Here is a 15,842-nt window from a genome sequence, read left to right on the forward strand (position 1 = left end):
AAGGAGAAAAGAAGTCATCCTTCTCATCAGGACTTTAATAACCTGAGGTCTGCGGATAGTGATGATGGGAAGACAGCTACAGCTGTGGGTAAACAGGTGATTCACACACAGAACATTCACATACTCATATAAAAAAATAAAAAATGATAATTGGAATTTGTTTCCGTCTCCTCCCTTTCCCAGAACTCAAAGCTCAGTTCACATAAAAGCCTCTACTACACTTTCCTCTTTGTAAAAGTGGCTCTGTGGTTTATCTTGGTTTGGATCTTATCTCATCTCCACATGGGCATGCCATGTTTTCTCTTGTCGCTGACTGTTTGGTTGTATTTGGAGCCGATGCAGAGAGCTCTGAAGTGGACTAAGAGGCGACTGGGAGGTCAAGCTGCCTGAGCTGTCACACTGCTTCAAATGAGCACATCGGAAGAATAGTAAAATAATTCTCACAATGACTTATTGACTGTATATGTGATATGATTGTGTGGGCCTTTTCCTGCTTAAGGCCAATTCAACAATGTTGAGCTCAAACCATGTATAGAACATGCAGCGGCAGCTGTCTATGAGTTACTGACAGTATAGAAGCATACATTCATGTGAAGGGATTAGCACAAAGACAGATGAAAAAACAACTTTAGGTTCCATCCATTTTATTTAATTTATAGACTTTCAAACAAACTTGTACAAATTGCAAAACAGCTTTTGGTAACACCGCATTGTTCTCATATGATCGTTAGATAAGGAAATAAATTAATGTCAATTAAAAGTAAACAGTGTGAATAGAGAACATAGAAACACAACAGAAACAATCATACAACAAAGAGCAAAAGAAACAAAAAAGAATCAAAGAGGCAACTGTTTTCCACAAAGATTCGTCTGCATGTCATGTGCAGTAGGCTGAAGCTGAGCCACTAACCAGGCTTGCTGGTCAGAGAATCTGGAGTACCTCCCTGTAGTTTGTACCTATCTTGAGCTGTCTATTTTCAAATTTACAACACTGGATGTGTACTAGTTTGTACTGTAGTACTGTATTCGTACACCAGATGGCAACACAATCACACAGCGACTATAACAGCCTGGTGCTGCCACCCACTCCACCAGTTTTCACCCTGTACCTCAACAGATTGGGTGATATGAAATGAAGATAGCTGGCATTCTACTAAAAAGCAACACTGTTTGTTAGCAGGGTGTTATACACAAACTGCACTAAACAATTCCACTTTTGTGAGTCTTGGTTTGTATGAATATTTGTCCATTTCCTCTTTTTTAAAAACACACTTTAATAAGTCGGACACTCACTCAAAAATAAATGATCTCCTCCTTACAGATTTGCAAAGCACAAATCTGCGTGTACCTAACTTTCCATGAACACAAAACTCAAACTTTCTCCCTAGTCTTTAATTATAAGTCAAGACAATTAGCACGGGGGAAATTATCGAGATGAGAGCAAATAATAAACAGACCAAGGAAAATGACAGTGCCAGCTCTGTCTGAGAAGTGGCATGTTGTCGTGTGGGAGTGGAGTCGAGGCACAGGGAGGCGTAGCAGAGCGGAGCAATCAATCGAGTGTGTCCACTGCAAGCACAATCTGACTTAGCCTCTATATTTCATTCTCACTGGTGTGTTCACATTCTTCACAACTCAAGGGGAGGTGCGCTTTCTCATTGGTTACATGTATAAAATGTGCTTGTGCACAGCAACCACAAAGTGCACTGCACATCCTGTAATGACTTGAAAATGTTAAACTGGAGTATATGAAAAGGTGTTTGTGTCTATTGATTTAGCATTGCAAGGAAACTGCAGTCCCAGAGGGAACACACAGGAAGGATTCTCTCTGTTTTTGAGAGGTCAAGGCAAAACAATGTTTAATTGCTTTTTTTTTTTTATTATTATTTTTTTTTTTTAAAGAAATGGAAAGGATTTCTTGAACTTGGTCATATTGCCTCTCTACACAGAGAAGGCATGTCCTTACACAACACCGAACCTCAAATAGCGTTGGAAGATAAACCACCAAAAAGATTATTTGTTAATAATATCAAAAATACCAACAAACAGGCAAAAAATAAAACAGATTGGTCACAGCAAATTTATGTACACATACACATTAAGAAAAAGAGCTGTCAGTGGAATCGGGGAGAAAGATTTGGGCAATTAGATAAGCCCTGTATCTTCGCCATACAGGGGAGTTACAGAGGTTGCCGTGACGGCAGACCGGGAGGGACAAGGTGAGAAGGAAGAAGGAGAGCCACCGAAGTATGTTCACCTCTTCTTGGGGGCTTGGGTGGTGCGGGGTGGGGTGACGGGCCGTCCAGAATTCACGCCACCGTACTGGTACTTGGCCTTCTTCTCTGAGGGCTTTAGGATCTTTAAGACATCACAGACAAACAGAGAGAGAAGATGAATGTGTTTCAGGGATAATATCACAAAAGGCAAACCAAAAAATTAAATGTTCGCGTCTCCCCATGGTTTTCACACTACCTGGAAGGAGCACATGAGGGATTCATCGACACTCATCATGCCGCCTGCGTTATCAAACTCCCCGCAGTAGTTTGGAGCAGAGAAAAGTGTGACCAGTTGGCGTTTGGCAAAGAACTCGTATCCATCCTCCACAACCTGTTGGAAGACACATGACGTTATTCCGACGCCTCCACCGATCGATCCCGAGGAGCAGATCTTCAGCTAGTTTCAGAGTCCGACTGTGCTATCAAGGTTGAGTGCACAGAAACACCTACATCTGAATCAATATCAAACGCCAAATGCAGAAGCGAAATATTTGCTTCCAATTCGATTTTTATTTTTTGTAAGCAATTACTCTCCATATCTAGGCTCTCAAACTGAATGCCAGTCCTAATTACCTGGTGGGCTCTGCAGATGAGGTCCAGGTCGTGGCGGTTTAAGAACTTACTGACCACATCTGCCCCAAAAGTGAAGGAGACCCCGCGGTCGTTCTCTCCCCAGCCCTGCACGTCCTTGTCTGGATCTGACCACAGCAGGTCGCACAGCAGGCCTGAGAGACACAAACACACAAATAGAGGAGATGACGACAATAAACACATAAATCTCAGAAGAGGTAAATACAGCTTAACACAGTGGATCCACAGTCACTCACTCAGGATGAGAAATACTGTTTGTTTTTTACACACAAACTTAAATTTCAAGGAGGAAGTAAACACGCCCAGGATTAAGCATGAGCACCTAAGCATACACACCGTACCTGTATCAGGCACGTCTGTTGGCCTCATGATCCTGCGAATCTGCTCCATTGACTGCAAATCAGGTGACAGCCCTGAGACAGAAAATATTTGGATTAAAAGTACAACAAATGTCAAAAAGTCACAGTTAAGATGTGGGGCAAGTGGAGGAAACGAGTGCCAGCGTGAGCTTCCTCACCTCCATGGCAGCAGAAGATCTTCTCATCAATAATAGCGGCTATGGGGAGGCAGTTAAAGCAGTCGGTGAAGGTCTTCCATAGCTTGACGTTGAACCTGCGCTTGCCTGGTGAAACAGAGAAACACACATTTTCAGGACTGCGTTTGTGTGTGTATATGCGCAGCCTGAGTTTCGTTCTACTTACACTCGTCGTAGAACCCGTAGATGCGGTTGATGGAAGCACACTCGTGATTGCCCCTGAGCAGGAAGAAGTTCTCTGGGTATTTGATCTTGTAGGCCAGCAGGAGGCAGATGGTTTCCAGGGACTGTTTCCCTCTGTCCACGTAATCCCCCAGGAAAAGGTAGTTTGCCTCTGGAGGGAAGCCACCATACTCAAAGAGCCTCAGTAGGTCTGTGTACTGCCCATGGATATCACCTACAAATGAGGGGAAAGACAAGCGGGAAAGAGGGAAGACGAGGTGTTAATATGACAATTTAAAAGTGAAGTTGGTCCCATGTCTGCACGCATAACAAATCCTAACTCCCTCAAGTTGTTTTGATTTTTAGAACCACACATGAGGGCTGGTGGGGATGTGTGACTGTCGCTCTGCTTTACTGACTGCAGTGCAGCAGCACACTGAAGGATACACACACAAAATGAATTACAACTGCCATCAGATCAATGCTGCGGCCCATGGGAAATGAGCTACCAAGGGAGAGAATGCTCACAATCCAGGTTAATCACAAAAATAAAGGACAGACACACACACACACACACACTCATATCTACACAAACTTTAATTTAACTACTCTCCCAGGATTTAGAGTCAACCTCTTCTCTCTTCGACATCAGTCAGGCAGTGATGAGCTGGCGTTGCTCTCAACGCAGCACAAGATCTCTAAAGAGGAGACTCACTTCATCACCTAGCCAAGACCTGCTTCCTTTTATATCCTCATGCACCAACTTAAGAGTGGCTCTAATTTGGGCTAAGTGCTCCAGACACAGATGACTGAAGAGAGCTTTACCAGAAAGGCCAGGGCAATAATAACAGGCTTCGCAGTGACCAAAACAGAAAGCAAATTCATCTGCCACTCTCTTTTTATGGCAAAGCTTCATTACAAGGTGGCAAGGAACACAAATTAAAATGAAATAGTAGTTCTTGTTAAGCTGTGCAGCTGTCTGGCTCCGAGATTAAAATGACCAACAAAATCGGAAACTTTATATTGAAGACATGAGACTGGTTGGCATGACTTATTCTATTTCACGGTGCCCATCAGGAATCTATGCACCATAACCCAAACCAAGCCTGGCATCAAAACCTACATGTTAGCGGACATAAACTTATTTTTGTCAGTGTCTTGGGGTGGCATGCAAGGACACTTTCTTGTGCCAATGAAAGATTTAAGGATGTCTGAAGTCTAACTCTGTCTTATTCTCAGTGCTTCTGATGTCGGTTCATCTTTTACCATCTCTTTCTTTTTTGTCTTTGGCCCCTGACACTTGGCTTGTCCTCTCGAGGTTTAATGTAAGCACTGGTAGTTAATGCAGTGCTCTAGCAACATAATCCAGGTCGCAGGCTGTTGGTACAGAAACATGAAAGCTTTTTAATAATCCAAACTATTAATTCCTTTTTTGATTTTTTTTTTTTTAGGTAGAAGGTCAGGATTTTGAGTTTCAACATACTAAACACTAGGGCTGAAACGATTCGTCGAGTTACTCGATTAACTCGATTACAAAAATTGGTCGAGGCAAAAACTCTGCCTCGAAGCCTCGTTAAATTCCTATGACGCGCACTATACGCGCAGGAATCTGATTGTTCCACACGGACCGTTGTTTTGGAAGCACCTATGCGAAGCACACCACTAGCGCGTGATACATTTTGAATTTAGTTGGCGCGATGGCGGAGAGTAAAGATGCCCATAAACGGCAAAAAATGTCTAAAGTTTGGGATCATTACATTCTAAAAAAGGAAGAGAACAAAGTGCAGATACTGCAAAGTAGACCTGGCGTACCACAGCAGGACAAGCTCAAATGATCCAGCATCTAAATTAACAGAAAACATCCACATGCTGTTTCACCAAGCGTCGCTGAAACAAGGTAACGTAACCTAAACCTATACATTAATGTTCGCTGATTTTAATCGCATACTGTATGTAGCGATGTCATGATGCGGTTTGACTAGATATGATGTTTAGCTTCAGGGGCGGAGTGGCAATCGGGACGACCGGGCCGGCCGAAGGATTTACGCAGCGGATCACAAATTGAGCGGCCGCGAGGCGAACGCGACCGGCCTGAGCTTATCAGAATCATTGACGTTACTAAATTCTCTGCACCCTCATCTCTCTCACTCTTCCTCACGCACAGCACGCGTTCACAAAAAAACACAGGTTGCTAGGTTACCATAGCAAATAGGCTCACCCCAGAAATTATGTTTTATTTGTTAGTAGCCTAATGGTAAATGCTGCAGGTGTAGAAATCTACATAAAACGGATATTTACTTTGATTTCAGGGCTAGATTACAACATGAAACTTGTTGTGCATATTAATAAATCAAATTGCTTTTTGTTTTACAGTAAGTTCGCTTAACTGTATTGTTATGTAATTGTTGGCACTGGCACTTTTAATGGGTAAATTGCAATACATGGGCTTAGTTTTGGAGCCAAATGTTGGAGTTGGAGTTCTCTGTTTTTTTGAGAAATAAAAGGCAAATGCTTGATCATTTTACAGCCACATAATTTTCGTTATGCATCATTTGTTTTGGTTGTTTAAAAACGTAAAAAAAATATCCGATTAATCGATTAATCGATCGATAAAGTGCTAGATTAATCGATGACAAAAATAATCGATAGCTGCAGCCCTACTAAACACATTTTGTGTTCCACTCAATATTATTTGAAAGTTACCCTGCCACACCTATTGATAATTTCTTCAAGCTTCGTCACTGACTTTGCTTAAAGACTAAGGGCCCGTCCACACGTACGAAAACGATCTTTTCCCTCTCCGTTTTCGATCATCGTTTCAAGAAGAGCTGCGTTTTCGAATTTCTCCACCCTGGGACCCGTTTTCAGAAAAGTGCGTTTTAGGGCAATGCGTTTACAGGATACGTGTGGACGAAAGGCCAAAACGATGAAAAACTTATGCGTTTCGGCGTTTTTGCGTTTCCGTGTGGACGGGCCCCAAGACTAAGCTTAGTCAAGTTTCTGTTGTTGTTTACTTGATGAAGCACAGACAAAACAGTTCACATCCATAAACACTAGACAATAAAACTTAAAAAAAACTACTCTGACCAACAGATATTTTTAGTTTGGCAGTCAAAAAGCAGAACATACTGGACAACACATTAAATACAGACGGCCGAGTAAATACAGAGGACATCACAGAGAGAATAACGATTACTGCTTGTGCCAGCGCGAGAACAGAAATGGATACTAGAAAATAAACAATTAGCATTGCTCATTTGTGTTGCATTGTCTGCTCAGAAAAGGAAAGCGAGTGCGGTAACAAAACCGCATTTGGATAAACGGGTGCACAGGCACTGCAACACGGACCGTAATCTCTGTAAGAGCAGGTTTAACTTCAGCTCAGCTGTGGTCTTGTAAGTAAAACCTGGATAATTCGGATTATATAATGATACTCTTTCATTCAGCTTTAACATTGTTTTTTAATTCCTCTTTCACACAGGTGATGCTGACTGATCCTGGTTTTATCGGAAAAATTAAACAAGGCTGAAATTCTATCAGTAGTTTGCTGTAGACCGTTTGTTTGAACATGCCCACCTGCACCGTTAGTTTCACACCAGCTACCCTCAGCTCCACACTAAGAGGTGCTGCATGAAACATTACGCAAGTTATAGCTCGCTGAACGGTATTGTTGCGAATTATTTAAATTCCCTGTTCTGCAGCATCAAAAATGTCTGAGGAAAAACAGCCCAGACGTTTAGGGTTTAAAAAGTGGGGCAAAACCAACAACACACAAATTAATGCTGACCCTGAGGTCAGTGTTACGAATGAGCATGTACAAGACTACACAACATAACACGTTATGTAGCTCTATGGGAATAAAAGTGCACAGAGGTCCATCCTGTTACACCATGTGGTATATAAATGGATATTCATATTGTTAAGCAAACTCAATTTGGGCACTTGTACTTAGACAGTAATGAATTCATAATCAAGTGCAATGTCACACGATCTAGTGTCAAGAAGAAATTAGTAAAAGAGTACCCCACATGAAAGTAGAACACAGGTATGAGGAACATGCAATAGTACCGCTCAAAGAAACATTTGTAACAGCAGAAACACATAATAACAGGGTTATCTTTTATAACTATAGTAGAGATTGTGCTCTCTGTTATTTACAAGATGTAGCACCACAGGGATCCATGTAACACGTCATGATACACATCAAAATGGAAAGAAAAAAAAATGTAAACAATATAAATAAACGAGGACTTGTACTCAGGGACCTGATTTAACCATGAGGAAACCATAAAGAATTAACAGAAATTTATTTCAGAGATGTAGCAACACATTATATCAGCTTTAATTTGCTAATGCTGAGCTAAGTGATGTTAGTTATAATACGGCAAAGTTTTCTCCTAGGTCTTGCTGAGGTCACCCCCATGAGAGCTTGCTGCTGAACTCTGTGATTTAATAACGGTGAATGCATGAAAATAATCTATTTTCAGTCTCTCCAACAGACTTGCAATCAACTTATTCCAGCCTCTTTAATCAAGAAAATAACAGACTTGTTAATTAAAGGAAAGGTTCTCCACTTTTCAATTCAGCCTCAAAACAACAGACAATTAACAACATCCAGACTGGTTTTGTGCTGTAATCATTTGTTCTGTTCATACTGGCTATTAAGAGATCTTTTTTTTGAAGGCGTTTTCAACCGGAGACAAACTTCGCAGTCCTTGTTAAAGCTTCAATTTTTTTTTGGGCAAAACTCCTCTTGATGTTTCCCTGGACAGCGCTCTCAAGCTGAGCTGCAGTGTTAAGTCAACATGGGGCTCAACATGAAGGACTGAAAAGACCAGGTGGAAGATAACTACTTAATTTCTTTAATTCAGACTAATGCAAAATGGTTCATATTAAAAGATAAACTCTTCTCACCCCTGTCACTTCCACTGAAGCACATACATGCAGACTCTCTTAAGGGCCAGTGTGAACAGGAGGGATAGTCACCGCAAGTAAAACCCATCTGAAAGTTCATATGGACACCTGGCAAGGGGCACTTGTCCTTAAAATTTTACATTCAAAACAGATGGAAGTGTAGTCTAAAAAGACTGTCAACGGTTTGGGCTACATCTCAGTCAGTCCCAAGAAAGTAATTAAGGAATCTTTTTCAACTCAGACCAACAGAATAGCTTGCATGCATGTGTTTTTTTTTTTTTTCAGCTCAACACGTCAACCAATCAACTACATTATGCTCTGAATTACAAAGGTCCTGTAAAGGTTCACGTGTTTGTAATTGTGCAACTGTAATTGCATGGTGCTATTATTATCATGCGCCCAATAAAATTACCATTTAGCACATCATAAAAATGACAGTTGCACAAAGAACACCAACAGCACTGAATAAAAACATTCATGATGTATATGAATAAATAAATGATAGCCAAGCTAACACAAGTGACATAAAGGTTAATATGTGAGAGGGACTGAGGGCTGAACCCGATCCATGCGGCCTTAGTAAATAATTAAAGACGTTCATGGTTTGGTCTTTATAGTCACCACTGGTGCTTAGAAACTCTGCCACTGGAGCTGTGGGTTCAAGGCAACTAATCGGCCTGAGGTTAGAAGTTCGGCAACAAAGCAAAGAGAGCTTTCTAGACATTAATAGGACATTAGAGAATCAGTAACTGTGGAAAAAAAGAGGATACCGCCCAGGTTAATCTGAACAACATCATATAATTGCAGGTAGGTATCGGGTTGTTGACCTAAGTGAAGTAAATTTCAGGCAGGTAACACGCACAGCTGTTCCAAATAACAACCATAAGCTCCTCACCGGTCATTTGAAAACTGAAGAAGCTACTTGGAAGGGAAACAAGAAAACTCAAAACAAGTCCAGTTATTTTTTTTTAGTCCTGGATAACAGAGAATCTTCACAGACATGAGACATGGATACCATCACTCAACAGTTGGAGATCAAACTGCTGCTCTGCAATAATCACTTAAAATACAAACGATCTCAGATACAGTATGAGATCTACCGTATAAAACAACAACTTCACACAGTAAAGGTGTGTAGGAGGGAAGCTGTGTACAGTGTATGAGCTTGTGTGCTGTGTTTTCAAGAACTGGCCCATATATTGGAAGGTTCAGAGTTGTTTGCAGTTTCAGTGCTGCACTGTAGGGACGAGATAAGGCACGTGGGAGTGTGCCGAGATATGCAGGAGCCGGCTAGAGATAGTGACAGCGGTAGCTATTTTGGCTGCTGAGAGAAGGAGCTCACTTGTGACTGTGTGCTTCTTCGCTCATCTCCAACCTGTCCATGTAAAAATGAGCGTAAAATGGTGATGCACAGCCTGTGTACATGCATGTGTGGATATATGTGCCGCTGGGCAATATACGCAGGGCAGCTGAGTCAAGAGAGCAAAGTCGTGACTTAATATATGACCCGGGCTGAGGCAGTGTTATCCACCATGGTTACATAAGTAAACTCTGAGCTGTATCAAACACACTGATTGCAGCTCTGGGCTGTGCAGACCAGCCTCTGTGGTCTGTGCTCTGCAGAGAGGGAATTTGCCTTCGGTGCACCCAGCCCTTCAGAGTCTTCAGTTTATTTGTCATTTGTGAAAGGCCATATGAAAATTGTAAATTCAATTAGTGACTACACTGAAAACAGAGAAAATGCTGACATTTTTCTTTGCACAGTTTGTAGGCATGGATCCTTTTATTTCAGATTTTATATGATTACTCATTTGCAATGTGTGTGTATGTCAGGCAGTGGGGGAATCACACAGTGGCACAGCACTCAATCTCAGGAGTCAACTATTTAGAAGGCAAAATAACTGAAATGGGTATTTTCCTTCCTGGGCTTATAAAACCATTCAGTTCAAAAACACATTAAATGGGAAATGTTACATCAGAATATGTGACACAGCAGAGAAGGGTTATAGGAGAGAAAAACAAGAGAACGACAACCAAGTAATCGAAAATAAATAAGCCTGAGATGTTTAGAAAGTGTAAAGGCAGAATGAAAAACACTGACCACAGATCTTCAAGGGCGCCTCAAGCTCCAGTAGGATGGGCTGGCTGAGGAAGATCTCCCTGGACTTGATGCAGAGGCCCCGCACCTCTGCCTCTGTCATCTGGACTATCTTCCCTGGACGACATCCTCGCACTGGAGAGAGAGAGAGAGAGAGAAAACACAACGTCAGCGCGTTTAACAAATCTTATCGTTTCATAAAATAGCATGGGGAACCCCCAACACTACATCTTAACAGAACAATGTTTTAACACTGACAAAGGCTATCTTAAAAGCTGATGAACTGTGGGTGTAATGGTTCTGTAGCTTAAAGCGGCTTAGTCTCAGGCATACTTTAGAAACCCACTGCTTAGGACATGAGAGCAGCTTGCATCTTCAGCAGTGGTGGTGTGGGTTTTATTGGCTGTGTAGTTGCACTGTTAGCTTAAGCCTACTTTCAGGCGTTCTGCCACAGCTCTGGGTGCAGATTTATCTTAGAACGATGAAAAGAGGACTGAGAATTGCAAACGTTGGCGTACAGTCAGCAGCTGAAATAGTCAAGAGATATGAAGACGGTGATCATACATAAAAAAAAAAATCTGCTTCCTTGTCATGTCAACTGGGGGGGAAGTTAAATATTATGCTGTTTAAAAACATCTAATATACTTGATTTTATTTCAGGTGTGGAAAGCTTAGTATGTCAAGATGCAAATAAATAAATAATAGGCTGAAGTATGTCTTATAATACTGATATGAACAATTCGCCTTTGGCTAAGCCCCGCCCCCCTTAGTTACTGTTGCTACGTCCGACATTCTCTTCTGGGCTGTGGTTTTCTGGTTATCTATAAGGCTCTGGTATCAACATGGCTTATGCTGTGACAGCTCTTCCTGCTGAACTTTTGTCAAACTTTTATAAAGCAGCAAATAAAGTGTCCGATAGAAGTAGGCAAAAGGGGGCTGCAATATGCGTTCGAAGGCTATATTCAGGACATACAAGTGAAACGCAACGAACAACAAGGCATCCAAACAGAGGCAAAAGCATACAGTCAAAAAATGAACCACCGCATATCCTATTAATCGAGACGGAGGCTGGGACTGACAATATCAAGGAGCAACACTGTTCATGCGAAGCTGGGTACGTCTCTATTCACTTCTATAATCGTTATTACGAAGCAAACGGACTAACGTTACGCACGTATAACGTTGTATTTCTTCAGCGTGTGCTAGCGTATCAACAACTATGCAACTTAAGCTGTAACGGTGATGTTTTGGTTAGCTCCACGGGGTTTTGCGCGCACATCATTGGGCTTATCCACACCCTGGATAGCCTATATACCGACAGTATAGCCTGCCGAGACCGAAAATATGAGACGTCTGCGTTAAAGTCAATGGAGCGCTGTGGAAAAAGTGTCGGACCCCTGTGGGAGCTCTCTTGGCTGTGATTGGTCAATCTACATTGTAGGGTGTGGCTTAGCCAAAGGTGAATTAAGCAGTGTCACTCTATTTATGGTATACGCAACACAAACAGGAAATGGTCACTGAAATACATTTACATGGTGCATTTAAATTAAGTCCTAGTCTGACGCCATAAAAAGCAATTCAAAGCGCTGTGGGGAGAAGAAAAGTTCAAGATGAAAACAAAAGTGAGGAAAAAAAAAAATCCACAACTGAAGAATTATGTCAGAACCAGCCATTCTGGTATTGCCCTAAAGCTAAAGCGAGACACCCACTAAAGAGTCATCTAAAAGGAGTTTGGTGAAACGAATGGGTGTTAGTCAGGAGAGGAAGTTGTTTATTTACTTTTTTATTGGCTTACACTACAGGGTGACAATTATTTTTTTTTATATATATAAAAAACAAAGAGTTGTACAGAACTGATATACTGGTGAGGAATTCCCAAAGCTAAGAGCATGCATTTCTGCACATATATATATATATACACACGTGCTACACATGCGATTCACATAATGTATTAAAACCCTCTGGCATTCACAGGCTCATCAGTCATGTGATCTGACCAAATATTAAAGTAGTAAGCAAACCAGAGCAATATGGATCCTCACAGATGGTGAATGTGAGTGCCAAAAACAACTCGAGCTCCACCAAGCTAAACTGTTTTACGCCATCAATTTTCCTTATTACTCCATCTACTCCATCTACCGCCCACAGCTCCACACACACACGAGCGACACGAAGCATGAAATTGCAGAAGTAGTGCTCTTTACTCAACAGGCCGGCCTCATCAGGGCAGAGTGAGTTAAGCTCGGACGCTGAGCCCGCTCAGCTTTAACGCCGGACCTTTCACTGTTCACGCGCTACGGGCCGGCACTTTAAAGGAGATTACGTTCTTAAGGACACTGATGGGGGCAAAGGCTAAAATGAAGCAATGGCAAGGATTTGCAGCCGTCATAAACCAAATCACTCTTTATGTGTGTGTTGTGACTGTACGTGCCTAGATAAAGTAACACTGTGTACTGTAAGTTTTAACATTAATGAATACGTAAGCACTCTCGCCGAGACTTGGGTTTCCCTCAAGGCCATAAAACACAGCGAGCTATTGTGTGATGTCGGAAAGCAACTTGAAGGCTCAAAGCATTTTAGAGCATCTCATTTAAAAGCTTAGACAAATATTAATCTCTTGATAAAGCACTCAGCATAACATTACCACCACCTTCCTAATATTGTGTAGGACTATCTACTTCTTCTGTCAGTGGTTTTAATGTTATGCCTGATTGTTGTACATTTGTGCTGAACATTAAAAAAAGCAGCAAAGGCATCAACTTTGTGCAAAGCTGTGCGCAGCTAATAAAACATTTTTACCACCAAGACAACAGTGCAACAAAGCCTGATTTTGGTTTATGTTATATGCTACATATATTATGCAAGGGTTATTAATTCACATGGCCATTATTTTTTATTTTTTTGATAAATGTTGTCAAAGAATAGGCAAAATACGCATTACACTATCATAAGGCTAAAGTTTAGTTGACGTTTTCAAACAGATTGTTTTGTCCAGAGCGCCGACCTCTCAAAAATATAGTTTTGGAATAAAATAATAATAAAAAAATTATTTAATTATTAAAAGAGTTGTGGATTAATTTGGGGCTGACAAACTTCTAACGTAATCTTGCATCTAAACACATCTTGTGGTTTTGTTTTTTTATAGTATTCAGACCAGGCGCCAGAACTTATATTCCTGCGTTTCTTTTCTTTGGATCTAGACTCATTTTATCAACAAATATCACAGCCTAGCATAGCAATGAGCTGAAAAATACTTTTGCTGTGGTACTTCACAAGTAGTAATTTCAAGACTTAACCGAGAAGGAACTAAGTTGGGTTCCTTTTCGCGCTTTACAGGTCGCCGGCGGTTATGATACCTCATTAAAGATGTTTTGTAGTAAAAAGAAGCTTTAATATCCAACTAAAAAACGTTTTGTTACAAGCCAACGTGATGATAGTCAATCAGACAACAAGATCACAATAAAACTGACCACTTATGAAAGATGCAAAGTCCAACTTGAGATCAAGATATGAGCAACATAATCAACAAGTCACAGTCTGAGCTAAGTGCCACAGAAAACTGAATGAGAGATGTCTGGGTGAGAAAAACGGCAACCCACAAGTCACTGTCCTTAGCTGTCGAAAACCCCAATTTCCTGATGACTGATATGACAAACACTACAGATGAGATTCAGTCTCACAATAAATAACAGGCCGCGGCGCAATTATATTACACTGTTTTCAATGACCCAAAGCGGTAACAAACGCAGAGCAGCTGCAGAGTGACAACATTTACCAGCAATAATTATAAATAACCAATCCCAGCGTAACACCGCGTCTCATCGGCCCTGCAACAGAGCCACAGATGAGACACTGGTGGAAAGTATGCCAAGGACAGCTGAATTTTTGCCGTAGTGGTCCAGTCTGACTCAAAAGGAGATGTCACGGGGGGGAACAGAAAGCTTCTCGGGAGCAGGTGGGCAGCCAGCACATTAAATAAATAAATAAATAAATAAAATAAATCACTTTTGCACATCCATCTCTCTCCCTATGGTAGACAACTTGGTCCAAGTACAAAAGCACTAAGCATGGCTTTAAGCTGCATATATAAACATTGTGGTGTACATTTTTTATTTTATGTATAACACAGAGACGTTTATTTGACAATGTGTGCATGAGTGTCCCCTGAATCTCAGCAATCTGCCCCCAAACAGATTAAATTGTCGCAAAAAATAAAATTATTTAGCAGCTCATAATAGATTAAAAAAAAAAAAAAAAAATGGATAGCTGCTGTCAACAGATTTATTTTCTCAGTTAAGTGACATTAAACGGGTCACCAGTAGAAAGTGAACCGTATTAAAATAAATATACGGACATATCCCTGTAAACGCAAAGGCTGCTAATATTTTACGCATTTTACGTTAATACATATTAACTTATAACCGTTATAACCGTTACAAATTATTTTAACGCACACGAAAAAAAACAAAAAAAAAAACAAACGTCCCTGCTCCTTCTTCTCGAAACCAGCCGCACACAATTTGGCAAATAAATGAGCCAGAATACCGCAAACACACCAGACAGAAAGTTTAATTAAAATTTGTTGAATTAAACACCGCGCTTTGCTGTATTAGTTCCCCAGAGGAGCGCACACATTACTGCGCAAACGGAGACATGTAGGCGTTTCACTGCTAACAGTGTTTATAAACACGGCCAGCTAACGGTAACGTTAGCCACAGCTAGCCGGGCAAACCACCGTTACGATACACTGACATTAGCCGAGCTAGCTAACACTTTGTGTGCACTTAAGAGAGGCGACGGTAACACTTATAGGATAACGCTTAGAGTTCATCACAACCAGCGCAAATATCCGTCTCTGATTCATATCATAGACAGTGTTAGAATCGTTCACCTTCCAGGAGTCGAGAGATGAGGCTGTCCACGTTCAATTCACCCTCCGCCATCTTCACACTGGTGGTGTACAGTGTTGTCTGGGCCGATTCCCCCCCGCGGACACCAGGGGGCGCTGTTGAGAGAAACCCAGCAATGACAACCAGAGAGCAGATGAAGAAGGACACGTTTAACTTCTATTTAAATTCAACAACCTTTTTATATACCGTCAATTGCAGGACACATTTTTATTTTTATAATAATAAACTTTTTAGTGCACAGGTCGGTTTGGAAACCTCCAAGGTACATATTTCAGTGTTTCTTTTATATATTTAATTCATTCGGATTCAGAAAACTTTATTTGTCCCCCGGGGTGCAATTAAAGGCACAAGTGAGC

At 41.2% G+C, this 15,842-nt stretch overlaps 1 protein-coding gene across 1 annotated transcript; it reads right to left on the minus strand.

Moving 5' to 3' along the window:
- Nucleotides 1–627: 627 nt before the first annotated feature.
- Nucleotides 628–15,563, minus strand: LOC311505967 (serine/threonine-protein phosphatase PP1-beta catalytic subunit-like). The gene is made up of 8 exons (XM_084569810.1): nucleotides 15,468–15,563; nucleotides 10,580–10,711; nucleotides 3,569–3,799; nucleotides 3,385–3,489; nucleotides 3,209–3,280; nucleotides 2,850–3,001; nucleotides 2,473–2,607; nucleotides 628–2,358 (listed from the first exon to the last, which is right to left on the minus strand). The coding sequence occupies exons 1-8, from the start codon at nucleotides 15,517–15,519 to the stop codon at nucleotides 2,254–2,256; spliced, it is 984 nt and encodes a 327-aa protein (XP_084425936.1). The 5' UTR covers nucleotides 15,520–15,563; the 3' UTR covers nucleotides 628–2,253.
- Nucleotides 15,564–15,842: the final 279 nt, after the last annotated feature.

The sequence above is a fragment of the Chelon labrosus genome, assembly GCF_963514085.1.
Source record: "Chelon labrosus genome assembly, chromosome: 20".
NCBI lineage: Eukaryota > Metazoa > Chordata > Actinopteri > Mugiliformes > Mugilidae > Chelon > Chelon labrosus.